We start from the raw sequence: 24,373 nt of genomic DNA, 5'->3' as shown, positions 1-24,373 counted from the left end.
GCTGAAGTCCATGTGTGGATTGCTTTTCAGTGCTGCCTTACACGTGGAACTACAAGTCCTAGCCAGCGGTTGTTTACCTTTCTCAGCAGGGAAGCTCACAGCTAGCTTGCTGCTGAAGTCCTTGTGTGGATTGCTTATCAGTGCTGCCTTACACATGGAACTACAAGTCCCAGACGGCTGTCCAGTACCATGCAAGGACAACAGCTGGGTGCTTACCAAGGTAGAATCCTCTGTGCCTGGGCCAGAAACAGGCCTATCCAGACCATCCCTTTGCTCAGCCCCTAGAGATTGTACCTCTGCCCCTTCACAGCACCATGGGTGACCCCCAACAATGAAAATGCATCATTTTTATCATCATGACCATCATCATCATCATTAGCATTACCAACATTATCATCAACATTACTGACATTATCAATATCAGCACCATCATCATCATTATTGTCATCATTATCAACAGTTATGTTTATAATATCAATGACACATGAGTTTGTTACCTCCCCAGGCAAGGGGATTTCTTCTCGTTCTCCAGCTAATGGAGAATCTTGCAACCCCATTCCATTCCCAGCCCCCTCCCTCTGTCCATCCACAGGGTGCCCAGACATTACCCCAACATCTGCACACAGTACCTTGGCATGTCCAGAGAGTTCCAGGGGGGCCTTCTGCGTATTCTCGGCAGAGGCATAATAGGACACAAGAGTACCCAAATCGGCACCCAACAAAACAGGTGTGGGAACTTCATCCGAGACCCCCACCTCCCTCATCCCCCTTCCCGCACCCCAATCAATGAATACCTTTGCACAGGGTATGCGTGAACGGGTCCCCCCAACTCCTGTGAGGGTAAGGAACTTTCTTGGGATGAGGTTCCTTTGCTCAATCACCTCTGACCGGATCAAGGTGACTTCTGCCCCGGTGTCACGGAAACCAGTTACAGACAAACAGCACTGAAGAAGAGTTGCTGGCCGGCTGGCCAGGTGATGTCATTTGCTTCTGCTCAGGACACTGTGAAGTCCGGATTTCCCACAGGTGAAACATCTGCGGTTGTCAGTCAGGAATGCAGCTTTAGTAGATGCTGGCTCTCTCTCCAAGACAAACTGTCTGACGTCTGCCGGGCAGATATGCAGGAGTTGATCTCGTATCATGAGATCCCCTAAAGACTTGTAGGAGTCAGCTTTCAGTCCTTTATTCCACTGCCGGAATGTGGTGCGTAAGCGACTCGCCACATCCATGTAAGAGTCCCCAGGTCCCTTTTGCGAGGACCTGAACTGCTTGCGGTACACTTCCGGGGTCATCTGGTACTTCCGGACAATGGCATCTTTTAAAGCTTCATAATCGTCATCCTGCCCCTCTGACAATTTGACAAACGCATCCAGGGCCTTGCCTCATAGCCCTGGTGTCAGGTACCGAGCCCATTGAGCTCGGGGCAGATGGTACTGACGGCACGTTTTTTCAAATGACAGTAAATACGTGTCAATGTCACTATCTTTTTCCATCACTGGAAATTTGGTTGCTGTGCCCACGGGCAGAGAGGCGTCCCTATGCACTAAAGACCCAAGGTTCTGAACCTGTCGTTGCTGGAGCCTAACCATCTCCAGTTCGTGCCGACGATCAGCTTCCCTTTGGCGTTCCTCTCGCTCAGCCTGGCGTTCTGCAGCTGCTCTTTCAGCCGCTGCTTGGCGTTCCGCAGCCTCTCTGTCAGCCGCTCTCTCAGCCTGGCGGTCAAGGAGCTGCAAGTATGCCATAGGATCTGTCTCCATGATGCGTTTCAGGGCTTCCTGCATCTAAGGAGAGTCTCTGCTGGTATATATATATAAATATACAGAGAACAATAGCACAGCAAAGAGAAACCAGAAAGGAGTTTAAAGGGTTAAAGTACTTGCCAATCAGCCTTGGGTTAAGCAGTTTCAAGTCTTATGAGCTCCAGGATGCTTTTGATCTCCTACTGCCAGTTTTGATGTTAAAGGCAGGGAGATCTTCTTCTCTCACACACACACCACTCCAAACATAACAGCCCTTTATCTAGAATCTCAGCAGGGTGTCTCTTTGGAGTAGTAACCAATGGTCTCCTTTTGGGGAGGGAGACCTAAGTTACAACCAGAATCTCTCATAGCTTATATTTTGGCCCATAACTTTCCCTAGGTACATTTGCCGGCCTGGGTACTAGTATATTAATACTCAACCGCATCTGCGGAATGGTTAGAGATGAAATATGCACTTGAATGTTTCAGTAGATGTACTTTTCTGCTTTTCTATATATGCCAGCTAATGGGTGTAACCTATCAGGAGAATGGTCTGAAATTGAGCCTTCCGAATAAAGGCTCCATGTTTAGGTAATTATGTCCTACGTGAAGATATTAACTTATATGAAAAGTGAGTTTTTAAAAGTAAGTCTGTCTTTACGACCCCTTGGAAGGTCTTTTGAAGTTCAGTGAGGGACTTGGTTTATATTTTTACGATATGTCAGATTGCACAGTTTCTTAGACAGCTAGGCACCCAGCTAATGAGGTTTTATAGCTCGGAGCTCTCCTTCTGTGCTTTGCCTGCCTGTGACCTCTGCAAACACATTCAGACCATATGTCACTCAACAGAGAGGGAGGGGGGATGATGGGACAACATGGAGAATTCTTAACAAAATGGAGGACTGCGTCCTTCTCTGTGAGCATGATTGCTACATTTGGTTTTGCAGTTTTCTTGGGATTTTTGTGCTCCACCCTGTGATGCACATAAAAAGAATGACGGCTGGGGTCAGAGGGCAGAGGAAGACCACATGGGAGAAGTGCAAGAGGGCCATAGGAGCAATCTGCAACAACTACTCCTTGGGAACCTACCTGCCAAGGACTTTTCTAGCTATTGACTTCTACCTGAAAATCTATGCCCAGTCAGCCTAGGAATAGCTAGTTAGTTAGGGACTTATGTTTTCATAAACTGTGCTGCTGTAGGGTTTTCAAGTAAAGTCTAGTCTGAAGTCATTGCAAAGGGGTGCATGGTGGTATATGGCATATGAAAGGAACAGGGCCTGTAGCTCTTACAGCTACTTACAGCATACAGAGGGACGAAGAGGAAAAGACAGGAGGTCACCATGAAGGGTTGACTCTGCAAAGGAGTTTTTACAAGGAGGGCAGTTGCTATGAGTAACTGTGAACTGGTGGGAATGTATATCAATCAGTGTAGAGTGGTACCAGGCATGGGTGATAGATCATCTGGTAGTGAGGGGGTCGGTACACTGACTCCCTCCCTTGGTTCCTCAAAAGCAATTGGGACCAGACCTGTGGTACAGAATGCTCATTGACCTAACTGCATGGTAAGGGAGAGCTGAAGGAGGTAATTAGAGCATGCATGATGTCCAGACTCAATGCATGGCAGGACCCCATTCTGTCACTGGGAGAGAGGTGGCAGAGAATAGCTGGACTGGTAGGTGGGACACAGGCTCAGCGGTTTCCCCCTCTAAATGCTACATTCTGGAAAGCACGGTGTGCAACGATATAGGGCAGAGAGCATCTCACAGCAGAGACTGGTATGTTACTTCACAGTTGCACACGGTGTATGGCTCATCTCTAAGCCAGGGTTCCACCTTAATGTCAACTTTCACATGAACATGGCCCTGCCTGGTCCCGGGCATTGGTAAACGTGTACATGCAAGAGATATCCCCAAGTGCAGGGCGAGTAGACCCTGCCCACATGCAGGTATTGAAAATGGATCCCTTTGAACTTAGCCTGTGCTGAGGGACGTTTGAGGGAAGTATGTAGGCTACCATAGCTGAGCTCTCCTGCTGAAAATGCCATTTGCCTGGTTTCTGTTCCAGTTACTTTAGCACCTCCTGAATCACTGATCCTGAACCAACTGGCAGATCAGGGGTGCTGATTTCACTTGTCCTATGTGAGTAACTCCAAGCCAGGTAACTAACATTTTCAGAAGGTGGTCAGCAAAAGCATCCTTAAAGTGGAACTACATTGTAAATGAACACCACAAACCAAAAGCGCTATTTAATTAATTTTTAATATTCAAAGCAAACTTACCTATCCATCCATGTCTCCATGCTTTATTTTGCTGAGAAATTATTTTTAAAACACCCCCTAGCATTCCGGCCATGGCCATCTTGAGTAAAGGCAGATGATTTATATAGCAATTACTTCCTGGAATCCATCTAACCTTAGCACAGGCATGCAAGAAGGAGGGTGTGCTTAGCTGAGAAAACCCCTCCTCCTCTCCTGCAGACTCCTGGGATGCATGACATAATTTGCTTAGGCTTGGAAACTAGGAATTTAATAAAGAAATGTAAACAAATTATTTAAAATAAGTAAATATGATATGCTTTCCTATATATATTTACTAATGCTAGCAGCATAAGGATTCAAAATAGTCAGTTGATTGAGAGAGTGAAGTTCCACTTTAATGTTTCTCAGTAAATGATAAATACATACTTTTAATGGGTTTCATCAAGCTAAGGCTGGCTCAAAAATAGGAAGAGCTTGCTAAAGCTCTACCAATATGTTCTGTGTTGATCATAAAAAACTCTGAGTTAGCAACCCTCGCACCCTGCCTTGTTGCTAGGATAGGAAAACCATTGGGTACATGAGGATTGCCAACTGGGAGTTTCCCAGCCAGGCTTTTTTTTTGGGGGGGGAGGGGGTTGGTCACACGGCATACAGGTATGACAATCACATTTTTACATAGATACACAGTTTATTGATCTCTACTTGAGCCCCTTGGCTGCAAAGGCTATTTTCTGGAAAGGTGAACTTATACTTTAAGTGAAGTGCATCTCCAGTAAAAACATTGTATTAGTTTTGGATTGAAGGGAGGAAGGTTATAACCCCTGTCAGGTTTTTATTATCTGTTTCACCACTGGGGAGATGTGCTCTCTCTACGTATTCTGGAGATCACTGTCAAATCAATTGAACAAGAATTGATGTAAAATACTAATGTTTACAGGCATCATTGGAGCAGGAGTAGTAGAGAGATCTTTGCATGGGAACAACTAAAAAGGAAGTTCCACTCAAGAATAAAACAAATTGGACTATTGATGAAACAAGATCTCAAAATTTGGTTGTATTGACCAGCTTAGGTCATTTTATGAACTAAGATGAAATCCAGGAAAACTCCATAGGAATCAGATCAGCTACAATTTCTGGAGACTATTGCTTCTCTCCTGTTAATGTTGTTAATGTATATTTAAAATTGGTGGTTATAGCATGAAACCATAGAAAAGTCAAGGAATTTCTTTAGTTTGTCTAATATCGCATACCTCTAAGATTTAAAACAATCTAACACACTTCAACACTTTCACAGGGACCAGAGCCAAAGCCAGGAGATTTGATAGAATTTGATCGCACAGTTTATCAGCATTGGGGTGTATATGTTGGAAATGGATATGTTGTACATTTAACAGGTGAGGATACATAAATATACAGATCTGATCTTTCACTTTTTTTACTATAAATGTTCTAAACCAGTGGTCTCCAAACTGTGATCCTTTGCTAGCCTTTGGGCCCTTGAGGCATTATTCCTGCCACTGACACCAACAATTGGGCATAATTCCTGCCACTGACACCAACAATGGGGCATAATTCCTGCCACTGACACCAACAGTGGGGCACCAACTATTTCTCCCCCTGATACCAAAGATTAGGCATTGCTTACTTCCACTGGGCACAGCCAACCCCACTAAAGTCTGAAGGACAGTAAACTGGTCCTTTCTTTGGAAAGTTTGGAGACCTCTTCATTAACAGTATTTTTTCATACATTGTACATTTATTATTGTTAATATACATTTTTTGTAAATCTTTTACTTTTTAAGACCTAACTTCAGGCAAAACCTTTTTTTAAGATTTGAAAGGAAGGGCTAGAGACTTTATCATGTTTTCTTACAATCTCTGTCCCCATTGCAGAGATCTTTCTTCACTTTATATAGGGACAGTGATAGCTAATCTTTTAAGTTCAGGCATAGTCTGTAACTAATGTTTTTTAAAGGTCGAAGGGTAAGAACCTCTCTCTGGTTATCATTACTGTCTGTCTTACTGCCTTTGATAACCATGGAACTACAAGTGATGCATTTATTTCAACCAACCAAACCATTCCAGAATACTTCAATTGCCTGTGGAGAGGGAAAAAAAAAGAAGGGGCAGCGGGAGAGAAACATCTAGAGCAGCAATGGGCAAACTATGGCCCGGCGGACCTTTTAATCCGGCCCGCGGAGCGTGGCAAACATTGGCTGTCAGAATGTGTGTAGGCAGGGCAGCGTGAGGAACGTAAGGGGAGCTAGGCTCCTCTCACAGTCCGCCCTGAAGACCGGAACGGCGCGGGAACACGGCGAGAGGAACGAGAGGAACCTAATCTTCCAAGATGTATCCAGTATTTTCCTAATAAAGCTGCATGGGTGGTAGTTATGTCTGGGTGACCGTTTACTAGGACCAGAGTCACTGCATGAACACTGTAATCAAACAAACATTTTGAAGTAGTAGCACCTTTAGTCAGGTCTAGTAGATAAGTCCTAGATTGTAAGCTCTAAGGAGCAGGGCCCTCAAATCCCTCTTGTATTGAACTGTATTGTTGCTGTATTGTCTCCCGTTATATTGTAAAGTGCTGAGCAAACTGGTGGCGCTATATAAATCCTGTATAATAATAATAATAATAAGTCAGTCTTTTAGTCAGGCCTAAAGAACTGAAATTCCAGTCAAGCTGCAAAAAACTTACGTAACACCTGTCCTCTGGATCTGCAACAGAACATGGATTTATTAGGTTTGATTTTACAGTAAAGTGGTTGTAAACCTCAGACATAAATATGAACAAAGCAGAAGTGTCATTTCTGTCTGCTGCTTAGTTCCTCTGCAATCTACATGAAACACTTCTGACAACTTTTCCTGACACCAGAAGACAAATGATGACAGAGGAGGGACCTCCAGCTGATTGACAGCATCAGCTCTGTTCATGTGAGCTGTGTGTCCCTTCCCTCCAATTATATCTCAGAGCTCTCCTCACTGAGCTCTGCAGCATGTAATTTCAGATCTCCCCCCTTTTTTTCAGAACTTTTAGACAAGCTTTAAAATTCAGCACTTTGAATGGATGTAGAGTAGAGAAGGCTGCAGATACAGATACCACTTGTGTAGGAGGATTTGTTTCATCTGTGTATCACCTAAGCACAGTCACTTCACTGGGGATATGTAAGGGTTTACAACCAATTCAATGGAATGGAGTCACGTAAACCTTGTGAATTAATTTTAATTAAATCACTTTATAATTTCTAAGATTTGGAATATGTTTCCAATAGACATGGTGAAGAGTGGAGAGTGCAAAATCTGGTGCAGCTGTGTATGGAGACCACGACCGGTGCTACTGCTAGGCAGATTAGGCAGCTGCCTAGGGTGCACTGCCGTCTAGGGTGCAACCAGGGCCGGGCCAGGGGGGGGGGGGCTGTGATGAGAGCTCCTGCTGCTACAAGCTGACACAGGATTAGTGACTCTTGTTAGCACAGAAAGTGACAGACCAAATCTATAAAGGAAGAGAGAGCTTGGAGTAGGCTGTGATCTCTTCCCTCCAGCTCCACACTTGTACCACTGCAGTGCTCCCGATTGAGATTGTCAGACAAATAATGTGGTTAGGGGCTGGGTAAACACCCTGCACAGTCCCGATCTGACAACCTGTGCTATCACGGGTCCCTGGTGCCGCATTTCTGTGCCTGGCAGCCTGCAAGCTAAGGAGGAGTCGGGAGACAGCCCGCAAGGTGAGGAGGAGGAGCCGGGAGACAGCCCGCAAGGTGAGGAGGAGGAGCCAGGAGACAGCCCACAAGGTGAGGAGGAGGAGCCGGGAGACAGCCGGCAAGGTGAGGAGGAGGAGCCAGGAGACAGCCCACAAGGTGAGGAGGAGCCCGGGTCTATCTCTACATACATTAGGTTTGACATGCTAAAGAACAAGAATATGTTTACTTTAGAAAGTGAAATGTCAAATGGATAACTCAATACGGTGATGGTGTTAGTAGTAATTTATCATATTCAGCTGGACGTGTTCATTAATGTTGAAGACATTTAACAGCTTATCCAAGCCTATCTCTTAAGCAGGCCGTAGATTATGCAATTTTCTTTCCTTTCACCATGGGTGGAAGGAAAGAAAATTGGTACTGCCGAATCTTGGCTTCATTCTTCACATGGCTGGGCCATTAATATTCCTGGCTATGTTCTTTTTGGAGAGACAGGGTAAAAAGGAAAGGTGGTGGCAGGGGCGGACTGACAACTCATGGGGCCCCCGGGCAATAGGGGATCATGGGGCCCCCGGGCAATAGGGGATCATGGGGCCCCTGTGTCCTTGCCCAAACTCAAAAAAGCCTATGAAAAAGGTACCAGGGGCATCTCATGGGGCCCCCTACTGACCCCGGGCCCCACGGGCAGTGCCCGAGATTCCAAATGGTCAGTCCGCCCCTGGGTGGTGGTGTCTGTCTCTATGTGAGAAGCAATCTCAGAGCGAGTGTGAAAGAGGACCTAGTTGATGGAGAGTGTGATGAGGCTGAAGCATTATGGGTGGAACTGCACATGGGGGTGCGTACTACAAAGGTAATCAATGGAGTTTGGTATAGGCCTTCTAGTGTTAATGAGATGGAGACTCATCTCCTTGCACAGATCTAAAGGGCTGGGACAGTGATAATGAGGGATTTTAAATACTCGGAAATTGACTGGAGCAATGGTACTGCAGGAACAGTTAAAGGGCAAAAATTTATAAACCTACTATAGGACAATTTTATGGTATGCTTTACCTGGTTATTTCTCAGCCAGACTAACTATGTAACCCAACTCCCCTTTCAACACAGACAATGTTGATGAGGTAATTCCTCCCTCAGCTCTATTGTGTTCTGCTGGCAGGGAGCCTTCCCAGCCAGCAGAACACAATGAATATTGCTAGTGGCTATAGCCACAGGCAGTAATCCCATGTAAGAAATCCGTCACTGTGCTTGCTATGTGTATATAAATGATGGCAGGGCCACTGACAAAGCAGTAGAGCCTGCCCTTCTTTAATGGGCCAGGGCCCCATCAGTTCAAAGGCTGACTGTACATGCCTTGTGACTCTTGCAGATCCCCCTGCAATGCTGCCGGTTTTCTCTCTGGCTGTTCTGTAGGGGGATCGGTTTTACATACCTGCCAACTGTCCCAATTTTGGACAGTTGCAATTTGAACACTGCTGAGTCCTGAAACTTCCCCTCCATCTCCCCTCGAAAGTTCAGGATTCAAAGATGGGATAAATGTGCCAGGACCCAGCCTAACACTGTAGGTAGACACTAGTTGCCACTGCAGTGCTGGAGATAAGGGCCAGTGAATACACCTCTCTCTTCAGTTGATAGACATCTCTACCCAGCCATTTCTATATGCCAGTCCTAAGGCCCCATTCACAATTCGCATAGCGGGACCAGGGGCGGACTGACAACTCATGGGGCACCCAGGCAATAAGGGATCATGGGGCTCCTGCGTCCTCGCCCCCACACTCAAACCACACCCAAAAAAGCCTATGAAAGGCACCAGGTGCATCTTATGGGGTCCCCTACTGACCCTGGGCCCTCGGGCAGTGCCCGAGTGCCCGGATGGTCAGTCCGCCCCTGAGCGGGACATTCATTCCTGCTCACATATTTTTTTTTCTCACATAGGGCAGCCCATTCACAATGCACTGTGCGCATTTGCAGTGCGTTTCTGAATTGCAGTGCAAAATAAACTTTCCTGTACACTTTGTCACATGTTCAGGAAATGCCAAATGCGAATGTCGCCTAAAAGCTTTTTAACATGGGCGACTGAGATGTGGATGTACCGCTATCCCTGGCTGCTCACCCAAATCCTAACAATACAGTCAGATAGGGCTGTATACATGTAAATTTACTTATATAAGTAATAGGTGCACCGCTAGAACAAATATTGCAGCATAATATATGATCTAAAATATAGCATAACAAAAACACATATAATGTGCAGAGTCATATGTCACCATTAGGTGAACAGAGTATGTGAATGAGAATTATGTCCCATAGAGGAGAAAAAATAAATATATAAATCGCGGGGATCCGATGAGATCCTAATGTAAGTGCGTGGGGAGCTGATCCGGGGTGGCAGATGATAAGTGATAAATGAATGAATTGCGCACTCACCAGAAGTGCGTAAATACACGTAGATACCCTGTCTCATCAAGTATAACTCAGGTACATCTGCTTCCAAATAGGGCCAGGATCCTGTACACCTTCTGGTCATGTCTAGGGCAGGGTGCTCAGAAGACCTTCAAACGTACCACCACCAGGGGCCCTTTAAAAAGCAGGTTCTGCGGATGGAGGCTCTCAGTGAAGAGAGCCCAATAAGGGACACCACATAGTGTGATACCGTAGACGATTTATTCATCAAATAGGTGTATACAGGCAAATAAGAAAGCAATAAAAGGAAAAAAAACTGACCATATAAAATTCAGGATGGCCACCAGCGGTGGCTAGACGTCCAGTAACTGCTGCCCCTCCCTGATGCATTTTGTGCTATGCACATCATCATAGGGTGCTGGGCTTGCATACCATCTTTGGCTATCATGTAAATTTACTTCACAGTTTCAGCATTTTAAACACAGGCTTTTAAACACAGGCTGCAGAGTTTGACAGGCAGCCCCACCTATCGAATGAAAAAATAAAATGCAACAGGATTCCCACAGTACTAGGTCAAAACATATGAATGTGATATGACAACGATGACCTACTTTTAAGCGATGCTGACTCACATATAAATGTATATGTGGTGTCCTCGAGACCCTATTGGTATATAGGAAAGTAACAAGAGGGCAACTTGTTGGGTAAAGGACCCACAAGTAAAAGGGGGTCAAAATGAGGACAAACCACAGCTTATAAACGCTAATAATGAAGATAAATAATTTATTGAATGCAGTAAAAAACAGAGTATCAAAAACCAATAAAAAACAGACAAAATAGCCTCACTACCACCATAGAGGAAAGTGAAGAAAGAATAACAAGGTGATCCTGGACATCGCTAGGCATGCAGTGAGGCCCATACCAAGATGATGAAAGAAAAGACCTGCTAGAATTGTAATGCAAAAGGAGAAAAATATATGACTGGAAATGTAATGGCAAAACATGAAAAATATGAATGATATATAAATAACAAAAACATACATGTTACACATAAACGCATATAAAACACATATTAAAGTGCATAGTAAAGCCAAATAACACGGCCAACGACTTTTCCATGGGTGTTTAAATAAACATAGGACCCCTGGTAATAACTCAGGGAATGTGGTATAAACATGTAGCAGGTCACTAATCAAAAATGCAGGCGGCGTGGCTTGGAAAGAGCTGGATAGAGAATAGGTCTCCTATAGTTATGCAAATGAAGACATGGATAGAGGAGGAATATACCCCTCAAAATGGCGATAGTGATGGCTATATGAGGCTTGCCATCAGCTGTAGAATCACAGCATTGGGGGAGTCGCCCGATTAATCACACATCAAAATTGTCAAGGAGACAGAAAATGACACAGCTTCCTCGTAATGCCTGCTATAGTGGATGATGGAGGTAAGAGGGTTGCATGAGGAGGATTAAATAACAGTCAGAGGCAGTATGGTGATGGTATGACTGAATGAAAAACACATATCAAGCCTGCAATGATAGGTAGACCACAGCAATGCATTCAGTTGCACATAGATAGGCACTGTAGTTAATGAAGACATGTAGTAGGCAAATAAAAGTCCTCCAGCTTAGAATGCAGTGTAGTTTACCAAAGTATCAGTCCTTAGATTAGCAAACCCATGTGTAGAAAACATACACATTGTAAATAAATCAAACCATATCCAGCAGGACAAGTGGAGCGGCGGGAAGTGGCATCTGCACACATTTCTTAGAAACCGCTCAGGAAGATAGGCATGTGTCCAGTCAAATATTCAATGGCACATTTGAGTAGCTAGATGTGGCATTCGTGCACATATCTTGGAGAGCCGCTCAAAGATAAGCGCATACGACATCAATATCTCGAGGCAAGCCACGCCGCGGGGCTGCGCACGTGTCGGCATGTCCAGGAAGTGATGTTGACGCGTTTCGCCCACTAGGTCACATGGGCTTCTTCAGATAACGGCAGCCATGTTGAGAGAGTCCTTATATAGGCACAGGGAGCCTTGTGATGGCCAATAGTGTGCTAATTAGATTTTAAACATGGCTACAATAAAGAAAGTCAATTATCATTCATAAACACATATAACAACTATATAGAAAGGAAAGCTAGGGATGAATCGCATTGTGGCATAAGGATACATCTCCAGTATCCACTAGCCATAAATAAAAAAAGTATATAAAGAAACAATTTAAAAATAACGCAAAAAAAGGAAAATGCATAAAATTCAAGGCTGTAAAGAACATGACAAATTTGGGAAAAAAAAAAAACAATAAAACCACCTTCCATGAGAAATTAAGGCTTTAAGAATAGCTGGAGACTAAATTAATTGTTAAGGCCAAAAGGGGCCATAGACCCCAACTTAAAAATCCATTCTTTCTCCTTTTGAAGTAGGATGGTGTCAAAATCTCCCCGTCTTTGGGATAATTTTAAGACATAGATTACCTTGGCCCTTAACTCCAGTGGAGATGATTGGTGATTTAAAGCAAAGTGTTCTGCAACAGGGGTGCGATCTGTGTTATTAGAAATGCTACTGATATGTTCCCCTATGCGTGTTCTAAAGGCTTGTTTGGTCTTGGCTATATATATCTTATTGCAAGGGCATGACAACATTTATATTACGCGCATTGTTGCACAGTTAGCAAAATGCTTGATGGAAAAAGTCTTCGTTCCACCGGAGTCACAGAAGGTATCAGTGCGGTCAACGATTCTGCAAACAGAGCAATGGCCGCAAGGGTACATCCCACGAAGGGGGGAAAGAGAAGTCAACCAAGTGCGGGGAGTAGAGAGAGAGAATTCTGAATGAACCAGATGATCAGACAGATTAACCGCTCTCCTAGCTTCCATAAGTGGCCGAGGGCCTACTATACTAGACAGTTCTGGAGTTTGAGTGAGGATATGCCAATGTTTATTAAGTATAGTCCTCACAGTGCCCCATTGTACACCAAACCTGGTGATGAGTAGGTGAAACAGTTTCACTGGTAGGTAAACCAGGTGGAGATATATGTAAAAGATCATCGCGGTTACATTTGGATGCCTTAAAATGAGATCTTTTGAGGTTAGCGTGAGAGTAGCCCCTGTCACGAAATCTGGTGTATAGATCCTGAGCCTCCTCCTTATAATCATTGTAATCTGTACAATTATGGTGTATTCGAAGAAACTGGCTGGTGGGTATACCTCTAATAAGGGACCTAGGATGATGACTTGATGCCATAAGTAAACTGTTTGCCGCGGTAGCCTTGCGGAAGGTTTTAGTAAAAAGTCGGTCATCCCTCACCGAAATCGATAAGTCCAGAAACAAGATCTGATGTAAATCATAAATATAGGTAAGATGGATATTTTTATTATTTTGATTCAGCTCAGTCAAGAATTGGTGAAGATCAGAGGGACTACCAGTCCATAACATCAACACATTATCAATGTAACACAACCAAAGTGCAAAATGTTCGTAATAAAATTGAGAACAGCATACCACCTGTTCCTCCCACTAACCAAGATGTAAGCACGCATAAGCAGGAGCCCAAGGGGCGCCCATAGATGTGCCTCGTATTTGGCGATAGGAGGTGCCGAGAAACTGAAAAAAGTTGTAATGTAGAGCTAGGTCGAGTAATTCGATCACAAATTCATTCTGAGCTCCCATTTGTGGATAGGATTGATCTAAGAAATATGTCACAGCTTTTATGCCCCACTCATGTGGAATCGATGTATACAACGACTCAATGCCGACCAGAAGGGCGCCAGGCGGAACTTTGACAGAAGATATTTTGGAAAGTACATCACAGGTATCCTGTACATATGATGGAAGTCTGACAACCATACCTTTGATCAGAGCATCAATGTATTTACCAATCCGTTCAAGTGGGCCGCCTACCGCCGAAATGATGGGACGTCCAGGTGGATTGGGTAATTTTCTATGCACTTTGGGAATTACATAGATGGTGGGGATATTATAGTCATGGACCTGTAGATATTTACACTCATTAGGGGAAATAAGACCGGCCTCACGTGCAAATACTAATTTCCTATTTAGTAGTTCGGTCAGTTGTGGAAAGGGATTAAAGTCTAAACTTCACATAGGTGGATTCGTCCTGTAGTTGACGCCGAATTTCACATTCATAGTCAGAGGCAGTCATGAGTACTATATTGCCGCCTTTATCAGTTGGCTTGATGACAAGATCATGGGCATTACTAAGCTCATTGAGTGCCTGACGTTCCTCTCTGGTGAGATTATCACTCTCACGCTAACCTCAAAAGATCTCGTTTTAAGGCATCCAAATGTAACCGCGATGATCTTTTACATACAGTTGTGTTCAAAATAATAGCAGTCAGACATCACTAACCTGATCAATTACTGTTTTTGGTAGAAATTATATTTCTACATGGCAAATAATTTACAAGCAGGTGTAGTAGAGTAATAGAAATCCAACAGACCCAACAGTCATGACATGCATGCTGCTGATTCTGTGTAATTGAAAGGGGCATGTTCAAAATAATAGCAGTGTGGAGTTCTATTAGTGAGGTCATTCATTCTTTGAAAAACAGGTGGCAATTATTGCCCTTATTTAAGGAAGGAAGGCAGCAAATGTTGTACATGCTGGTTACAGTGCATTTCTCTCTGAAATTCTGAGGAAAATGGGTCGTTCCAGACATTGTTCAGAAGAACAGCGTACCTTGATTAAAAAGTTGATTGGAGAGGAGAAAACATATAAAGAAGTGCAGAAAATGATAGGCTGCTCAGCTAAAATGATCGCAAATGCTTTAAAATGGCAACCAAAACCTGAAAGACATGGATGAAAGCGAAAAACTACCATTCGAATGGATAGAAGAATAGCCAAAATGGCAAGGACTCAGCCAACAATCAGCTCCAGGAAGATCAAAGAAAGTCTAAAGTTACCTGTGAGTACTGTTACAATTAGAAGACGCCTATGTGAAGCCAAGCTATCTGCAAGAAGCCCCCGCAAAGTCCCACTGTTGAAAAAAAGATGTGCTGAAGAGGTTACAATTTGCCAAAGAGCACATTGACTGGCCTAAAGAGAAATGGCGCAACATTTTGTGGACTGATGAAAGTAAGATTGTTCTTTTTGGGTCTAGTGGCCGGAGACAGTTTGTCAGACGACCCCCAAACACTGAATTCAAGCCACAGTACACTGGCAAGACAGTGAAGCATGGTTGCGCAAGCATCATGATATGGGGATGTTTCTCATACTACGGTGTTGGGCCTATTTATCGCAGGGATCATGGATCAGTTTGAATACATCAGAATACTTGAAGAGGTCATGCTGCCTTATGCTGAAGAGGAAATGCCCTTGAAATGGGTGTTCCAACAAGACAACGACCCCAAACACACCAGTAAATGTGCAACATCTTGGTTCCAGACCAACAAGATTGACGTTATGGAGTGGCCAGCTCAATCCCCGGATCTTAATCCAATAGAAAACTTGTGGGGTGCAAAAATGCAGTTTCTGAGGCAAAACCAAGAAATAGAGAAGAACTGTGGAATGTAGTCCAATCATCCTGGGCTGGAATACCTGTTCACAGGTGCCAGAAGTTGGTTGACTCCATGCAACACAGATGTACAGCAGTTCTCAGAAACAGTGCTTATACAAGGAAATATTAATTAAGTGATTCAAAGGAAAGCAAAATCTTCAAACATTTTTCAGTTTATATAGTGAATGTTTGAGTTTGTAAAGAAGAATACAAACACTGCTATTTTTTTGAACAGTCTAATATTCACTTTTCTTCAGATTTTTTAGAGGAACAACACAAATTTGATATATTTTTCTTCAAGTTTTGATTTGGAATAGAATGTGTAGTGTTCCCAATGCATTTGTGTGTATGGAAATAAAAGCTATTAGGATTTTGAGCTTTATTCACTTTTTTTCAACACACTGCTATTATTTTGAACACAACTGTATATCTCCACCTAGTTTACCTACCAGTGAAACCATTTCACCTACTCGTATCATCACCAGGTTTGGTGTACAATGGGGCACTGTGAGGATTATACTTAATAAACATTGGCATATCCTCACTCAAACTCCAGAACTGTCTAGTATAGTAGGCCCTCGGCCACTTATGGTAGCTAGGAGAGCGGTTAATCTGTCTGATCATCTGGTTCATTCAGAATTCTCTCGCTCTACTCCCCGCACTTGGTTGACTTCTCTTTCCCCCCTTCACGGGATGTACCCTTGCGGCCATTGCTCTGTTTGCAGAATCGTTGACCGCACTGATACCTTCTGTGACTCCGGTGGAACGAAGACTTTTTCCATCAAGCATTTTGCTAACTGCGCAACAATGTGCGTAATATGTTGTCATGCCCTTGCAATAAGATATATATAGCCAAGACCAAACGAGCCTTTAGAACACGCATAGGGGAACATATCAGTAGCATTTCTAATAACACAGATCGCACCCCTGTTGCAGAACACTTTGCTTTAAATCACCAGTCATCTCCACTGGAGTTAAGGGCCAAGGTAATCTATGTCTTAAAATTATCCCAAAGACGGGGAAATTTTGACACCATCCTACTTCAAAAGGAGAAAGAATGGATTTTTAAGTTGGGGTCTATGGCCCCTTTTGGCCTTAACAATGAATTTAGTCTCCAGCTATTCTTAAAGCCTTAATTTCTCATGGAAGGTGGTTTTGTTGTTTTTTTTTTTGCCATATTCCATCGAGTGCTCGATACAACTCTACCGGAATCCCTAGAGCTTGATAGGGTACATAGAGCACTAGGCTCCAAATCGGTTCACCCCAATAGACCGTGGGACATCATCTGCCGCCTTCATCGGTACACGCATAAAGAATTGATACTGCTTAGAGCCTGGACCATGAGGGAAGTTGATTTCGATGGGGCTACTATCAAGATATATCCGAACCTATTGAGAGCGACCCTACAACGTAGAACGCTACTGAGACCCCTGCTTGAGAATCTGCAACATCTAGGTTTGTCGTACAGATGGGGGTTCCCTTTCTCCCTGATGATCAGGAAAGATGATAGGTCCTTTACCCTTCATAGACTATCGGATCTCCCTGATCTGTTTGCATTTTTGGAGATCCCCCCTATTGTGATCCCAAACTGGGTACACCTATCATCTTCCCGTGGCCGGGGTGCTGAGTCTCCTGCTGTACCCTTGGGCCTACCTCCTAGACCAGCTAGACCCTGAAGGCGTTCTTGACTCTGACAGTTGGAGCCTATGAGTGAAACCTGAATGCCCTCCTCTGTAGGGTGCGTACCCATAGTTCCATTATGACTTTGTACTAGCTGTGCCTTCCCTGGTGAGGGGGATAATCTCACGTCCTGCCTTGCCTTGATCCAATTTTTTCTTCGTTGGAGGACTTGATCCCTCAATTTTTCTGGTAGACTATGTTTTGTCTTTTGGAGCCAACTGTATCCTAGATACTTTTTCTCTCCTGTACCTTAAAGTGACCACACGGTTGGCATTCAGATGGCTGTGTTGCTGTGGCCCCTTGAGAGAGCCCATATGCTGAATTTCTACAACATTGTCAGAGAGCTTCGCTCAATTTTTTATGTTTACCTGGGCCCCATCTCAACAACAGGAAATCTATCATATAACCCTCATCTGTGTGGTCTCACCCCGTGAGCGTGGTCTTCTTGCAGTCTGTGTTCTGGAGACCACAATGATGTTTTTCAGGACTTCCAAGGGTCTACTGGGACTTTACTCCCTGTAGCCTGATCCCAGATAGACTTGAGCTATACATGGTTTTAATGCTATCTTCCTGATTTGGAGGTCTTGGTACCTCAATTTTTTTCTGCGTACTCTTCCCCCTTTGTGCCGTGGGAGGAGTAGAGGGGACATGCCGGTGATGCTCAGGAACTAACCAGACACATCTGGCGGTGACCACATTACATGGGCACTGCCTCGAATCTTGTTTTTCCCACTGGGGTCCCCTCCCTCTTGTATGCGGTGCTGGGGTGAACTGGGTCTGACAGGATGGAGGATGGAGGGTCATGGGCGGTGGGCTTCCCGAGCTCGGGGCCATTGCCCTGATCTAGGGGTAGATGCTCTGCCTTCCTCGGGGGACCCCACCACCCCTGATGCTGACTGACGGGTGCTGGACCTGTTGGAATCTGATTTTTAAGTGATGGGTTGGTGGAGGGTGGGCTCCTGATGGGTTCTGCAAAATGATGTGCCAAGGAGTTAGTTGTGCTTCAAGCTTTTGTCAATGACTGTTTGTTACCTGTTGGTTTATTATCTATTGTTGGGATCTGTTCTCTACACTTGGAGTTTACGCGATGACCTATATATGCCATGTCCGGTTATTTGTTTCATGAGTCTGCACATATATTATTTTACTGTCAACTGTATGTACAGCTGGAGGTAGGGGGATAAACCTTTGCTGACATCTCTGGGCCTCTTCCCCACTTAGGCCTGTGCTCACTCAAGAGGTCAGTTGGTTATGTGAGTGCCTTCTTATACTCTTTTTTTTTTTCCTCTTTGCTCCTTTTTGATGGGGTGGTGGCAGATTCCATCTGCCCCAATCATTAGCCTCGGTGCAAGGCTTTCACTTTCTTCCTACTTACTACCTGTTACTTTTCTTTTTTCTTTTTTTTCTTTTTTTCTTTACCTGTTGCTTTTTCTCTTCTCCAGCTCTAATCTTTCCCTTCTTTCTCCCCCCCCCCCCCACCCCAGAGGTCGAAATGGATGTAGTCACTGTTACCACCCTGGATGCGAAGGGGCTCAATGCTCCAGAGAAACACAGGATGTTACTCCACGACCTGAAACGCTCTCATACGGACATTGCGTTTATTCAGGAAACTCATTTCAAAGAAGGGAAAGCCCTGACGCTTAGAAACAGATTTTTCTCGACCACCTACCATGCCTACAATTGGACGTCTAAATCCAGAGTCGTATCCATTTTGATATCCAGAGAGCTACCTTGGCTGCTTCTTGACTCCAGGGCAGATGTGGAGGGCCGATATTTGTTTTTCAAAGGTACGATTGGCAGAGTTAAGGTGACTTTGGCCACACTTTATGCTCCTAATAGTCAACAAGATTTTTTTCTCTGTACTACTATTGACACACTCATGTCCTTCACAGAGGGTACTCTCCTTCTTGGGGGTGACTTTAATCTGCCCTTGAACCCCACACTCGACACTTCGACGGGAAACTCTTCCATTGCCTCAAGGGGCCGTAAATGTGTACTGCAGACCCTTCACCATTTTCAACTTACTGACGTTTGGCGGCTATTTCATCCGGATGAAAGAGACTACACTTTTTATTCGCTTTCACATAAGATGTATTCTAGTATCGATCTTTTTTTGGTTCCTCACCATCTCCTGTCTACGGTAGTAGCAACCGAGATCGGACATATAACTTGGTCGGACCATGCTCCGGTCCTGTTGCGCATATCTGTGGCGAAGCATGCCCCCCATCAGGGACATTGGAGACTCAATGAGGGTCTTCTTCAGGATAAATTAGTAGTAGAGGATATTACCAAAGAGATCCAATTCTACTTTCAAACGAATGTTACCCCGGATGGTGACCCTGGTATAGTTTTGGAAGCTCATAAAACGGTGATCAGAAGGATCCTTATCAAGCACGGCTCGATAATTAAAAGTGAACGTGAAGCTGAACTTTCTCAGTTAATCTCGGCGATTCACTCATTAGAGACCCACCATAAACATTTACCCACGCCGGCTGTAAAAAAGGAACTTTTGAGCTTAGGACAACAAGTTATGTCCCTTCTCCAATATAAAGCCAAAGCAGCGTTACAAGTCTGTAGGAAGTCTTTTTTATGAGTTTGGAGATAAATACAGCCTTTTATTCGCCAGAGCCTTACAGGACCAGTGCGCTCAATCCTATATTCCTCATCTCATGGGACGTGCCAGTAGGAAGATAGGTCTACCCTCTAAGATCACGGCAACCTTTCGTGAAGTTTACCAAGATTTTATAATTTGCCATATGATCAGACCCCTCCGGACTCAGACACGAGCAGAGCTCGAAAAACCTATTACCTTTGAAGAACTGCAAGTAGCATTGAGCACTATGAAACCAAGCAAGGCTCCTGGCCCGGATGGCTACACACTCCGATACTATCAGCTTTTTCTCCCCATTTTGGGACCCCATATGCTACGGTTGTTTATTGGCTTGGGACCTTTTCCTATTGATTCGCTGCGATCTCACATCTCTGTTATTCCCAAGGAGGGAAAAGATCCTTCCTCCTGTGGAAGCTACCGTCCCATCTCTTTATTGAATGTGGATCTAAAAATCTTTCCGAAAATCTTGGCAACCCGTATTCAACCACACCTGCTGGATTTGGTGCACCTTGACTAAGTGGGCTTCATACCCACGTGGGAAGCCAACGACAATACCACCAAGGTTCTTAACTTGGTACATATGTCTAATCTTTCTAAGACTCCTGCTGTGACTTCCGGTTTTGGCGCTGGATGCTGTAAGTCGCGGGACCCGCGGCTCCTGGCTCTATAAAGCCCGCACACTGCCTCGGGGGGCCCCCGCTTTCTAGCCCAGGGGTGCCCCACAGCATAGCACATTGCTCCCCAGCCCTGGAGCGTTATCTATTGCCGGCGCAGACCGGCTCTGAATCAGCTACCCGAGCAGAGGGATGCGGCTTTCCCCCTCCTGCAGCCAAGATGGCCGACGGTGCCTGCCACAGCATGGACACAGGCACAGATCTGGGACACAGTGCAGGGACAGGTATGCAAGAGCCTATTATTCACATCTCCTCCACCTCACCACTCCCTTCTGGCACTAGTAGTCCTACTGAGCATTATGACAGGATTGCACAGGTGGTTTCTTCCATACTATTGCCCACTATCACACAGGTGGTAGATAAAGCAGTCACAATGGGCATTGAACAGCTTAGAAAAGATTTGGGCGAACATTCTAAATGTCTATCTGAGGCTGAGCAGCACCTTTCAGATTTAGAAGATGAAGTCCTTTCAATGCAAGCGGACACGCTTCAATCTAATGGCATGCAACAAAGTATTCTAGACAAAATTGACGATTTGGAAAACCACTCACGCAGGAACAACCTGCGCATCGTGGGCCTCCCAAAATCTTTTAACTCAGGGTCTCTTCCAGATCTCTGTTCTGTACGGATCCCCGCAGCTCTTGGCCTATCCACTCCCTGCCAGATAGAAAGAGCACACCATCTAGGGTCTTCCTCTAATGAACATCATATGCCACGCTCAGTGATTGCCCGCTACCTCAACTATGCTGAAGGTGTAGCTATTCTCAATTCTTTTCGGAACTCCTGCTTTCTACAGATTGAGGGTAATAAACTACTTCTCTTCGCTGATTACTCGCAAGAAGTCTCACGTAAACGGAAAGCATTTCAGCAAATCTGTGCCAATCTTTATCAGAGAGGAATCAAATTTACACTGGCGTACCTGGCTACATTGTGGTTCACCACACCCTCTGGTGATGCTAAATCTTTTGTTCATCCAGAGGAAGCCCATCAATATATTCATGACCACCTAATGGACGGGGACCCGTCGATGCATCGCACGGCTAGAAATTCCGGCCCTAGAGATGAACGAAGTCCTTGCAAAGACCCTCCTAAGCGACAACGTATCAACTTCTCTTCATCCAAAACTTGTCCACCTTGACGTCATAGATGACATCTGAATTTGCACAATTGCTTTAAGTATTCTTCCCGCTTGTCTAGACCAGATCACCAAGTTATCAAACTTCCGAGTTGTTCACCCTTTTGCTGAAAGCCACTCCTGTTCAGCGGTTTGAGAGATGTTGGGTGCTATGCATTTGCTGTCCTAGGCCTGTGGTGGTTTATGTAAGGATATATTTTATTTATAAAGGGCGTGTCCCTTTCCCTTAGATGAAATATTACAGTGCCTCCAGCCGTTAAAATACGGCAAATATTTAGTAAACCAATAATTTGGACACCTTGATAATTTGATCACCACTTATTATTATACCTTGAATTCTTTTAGCCAATATGATTTCATACCATACACACAAAATTTGCCTTATAATAGATAAATATAAAAATTTATTTATGTACAAAAATTATATATATATTAACACAAAACGCAAAAGACTGGTGATAAATGAATACTGGTACACACAATCAAAGATATACCCTACCAATGCAATACACAATAATAAGATTTCTAACTAATTACATCAATATCACAATTTTTAAATGATCTGATTATTTAATTAAATTTATTAATAATTAATAATTTCGAATATCTCAAAGGTTATATTCTCACAAGCCGTGGCCATAGGATTGCAAGAAGCAAGCCCTTGATATATGATACTCTGGTTATTAATATTCAATAAATTATGAAATATGAAAAAAAAATTATAATATGGCAACAAACAATTTTTTACAGTAAAACAGGATCTCTCTACATATATCTAACTACCCAATATTGTTGTGATACACTAAGATAATTTTATGATTCCACACCACAGAGAAAATAGGTAATACAAAATCAAATAAACAATCTCACCGCACCCGGCATTCAGACTAGGCAACTCTCCCGTGGATTTAGCTGGCAGTGGAACGCCTTTAGACTGATATTATAGGGCAAGTGATAGGTATTTAGTATGGGAAAATGTAGGAAGTTATAAGGATAGAGGTTTAGAAATTTAGTAAAGTTTTAGGAAGTTTGAAAGTATGGAAGAGTAGTTATTCAGCAGAGATCTTCTTCAGTCAGGTTTTCTTTTGCTGAGGTCTTTTCTTTTGATGAGTTTTTCTTGATGAGGTCTTCTGATGAGGTTTTTTTTTATCAGGTTTTTTCTTTTAAAGGTACAAGGGCTTTTATATCCACTAATCCATTGTTCTAAGATACCTTCCCACCAGGCTTCTTGATTGGCTAGTTGAGAAATGTGTGTACATAAGCTATTTCTCACCTGCCCGCCAGGTGGCGGTCATGTATCATAGAACAATTTGAGTATTTGAGATGACTCATACCTCGGGTGGAATCTTAAGGTAATTTCAGGGATCAAATATACGTCTTTTTCCAGATATAAGTGATCATACCTATAATATTCTAAATAGTGACCATGGAATATAGGTGTATATTCAGTTATTCCTTCTTGAAATACCATCCTGTTTGTTTCCTGATAAGACATGTAACTAATGCTAGTTTATAATACATCTTACTTCCCATCATCTCAATACTCAAGTTAGTGATATATAGTTCCCATTGCTGAATATTTAGTGGTGTGTAAAATCTATAACATCTTATTTATAATATGCTTTTGTAGTATAACTTTGTAATTATATACAGTCAATTTTTAGATTTAAATGTCCTGAATTTCACCTCTTTGTTTTAGAACCAACATTTTCTATGTGTAGGGAAAAACTCTCTGTTTGCCTGGCTCTTGTATTGGAATCATGGTAAACAACTGTTAATGCTTTCACCCTTGGTGAACAATAGTATATTGTAATAGTTTCAGAGGTCTGTTAGTTCATCACACTCTGCAAGTTTTGGTTAAGCTTTCAACCAGTTGAGTTCCCGTCTCATTATTGTTAAAATGTTTGAAAGTCGAAGTCCTATCTGGCTATTTGTTTGACTTTCTGTATATGCATTCTTCTCAACCTCAATATACAAATAGTCCTTGTTGACAGTCCAAACAGTCTTATTGTCTTGGAAAAGTCTTACTTCCCCCATTCTCTCCATTTCTTTAACTAGAATCCTTGAGGGTTCAACCAAGACAAAATTAACTCTTAGCATCCGGCTATACTGAGCTGTTTGTCATATAATATTATGTCTTGATAAAGTCATATTTTTGAGACATAATTCAAAAGGTCCACAACAGGCCATCTCTTACAGCACTGTTTCTTCACGTAGTTACCTGTTTCCATGTCTCTGTATTACATATGCACATGCCTGATTTTTGTTTTTTCACTCCTGTTTGTGCCTGGTTCCATCCCCAGCGGCGCTGTGGTTGTTGAGGTTGTTGAGACCTTCCCTTTATGGCATATCCTTATGTTTAGGGGGCACCCCTCTCAACAATTCCAACATGGGGCGGAGCCTAGCCATGGCGGCGTAGGAGTGCACGCTTTCTGTGCTCGCCGCCATTTTCCCATCACCCTGGGGTAAAGCCTGAGGGAAGAGTGATGGGGACCTACCTTGGGGCGGCGGATCTCGGTGAGGAGACGGCGGCCTGAGGAGCTGAGAGGAGGCGGTGGATCGTGGAGGCGGCGTCTCCGGGAGTCGGAGGGTGGAGAGCCGGTCCGACGTGAGAGGTGCCAAGGCTGTGATTGGTCCCCGGATGTCGGCAGGGGGCT

The 24,373-nt window shown here is 43.8% G+C and overlaps 1 protein-coding gene across 1 annotated transcript in view; it reads left to right on the top strand.

Moving 5' to 3' along the window:
- Positions 1–24,373, top strand: part of LOC149446173 (phospholipase A and acyltransferase 2-like) — an 82,332-nt gene that overhangs the window by 24,518 nt on the left and 33,441 nt on the right. The window contains exon 3 of the mRNA XM_089652788.1: positions 5,291–5,390. Coding sequence (XP_089508914.1) covers positions 5,291–5,390 — 100 coding nt within the window. The remainder of the gene's footprint in view (positions 1–5,290; positions 5,391–24,373) is intronic.

This window comes from Staurois parvus, unplaced genomic scaffold, assembly GCF_062004578.1.
Source record: "Staurois parvus isolate SC_StPar_1 unplaced genomic scaffold, SC_StPar_1.0 ptg000694l, whole genome shotgun sequence".
In the NCBI taxonomy this organism is placed as follows: Eukaryota; Metazoa; Chordata; class Amphibia; order Anura; family Ranidae; genus Staurois; species Staurois parvus.
The sequence above is the reverse complement of the archived record's forward strand: the minus strand, read 5'-3'. Positions and strand labels throughout refer to the sequence as shown.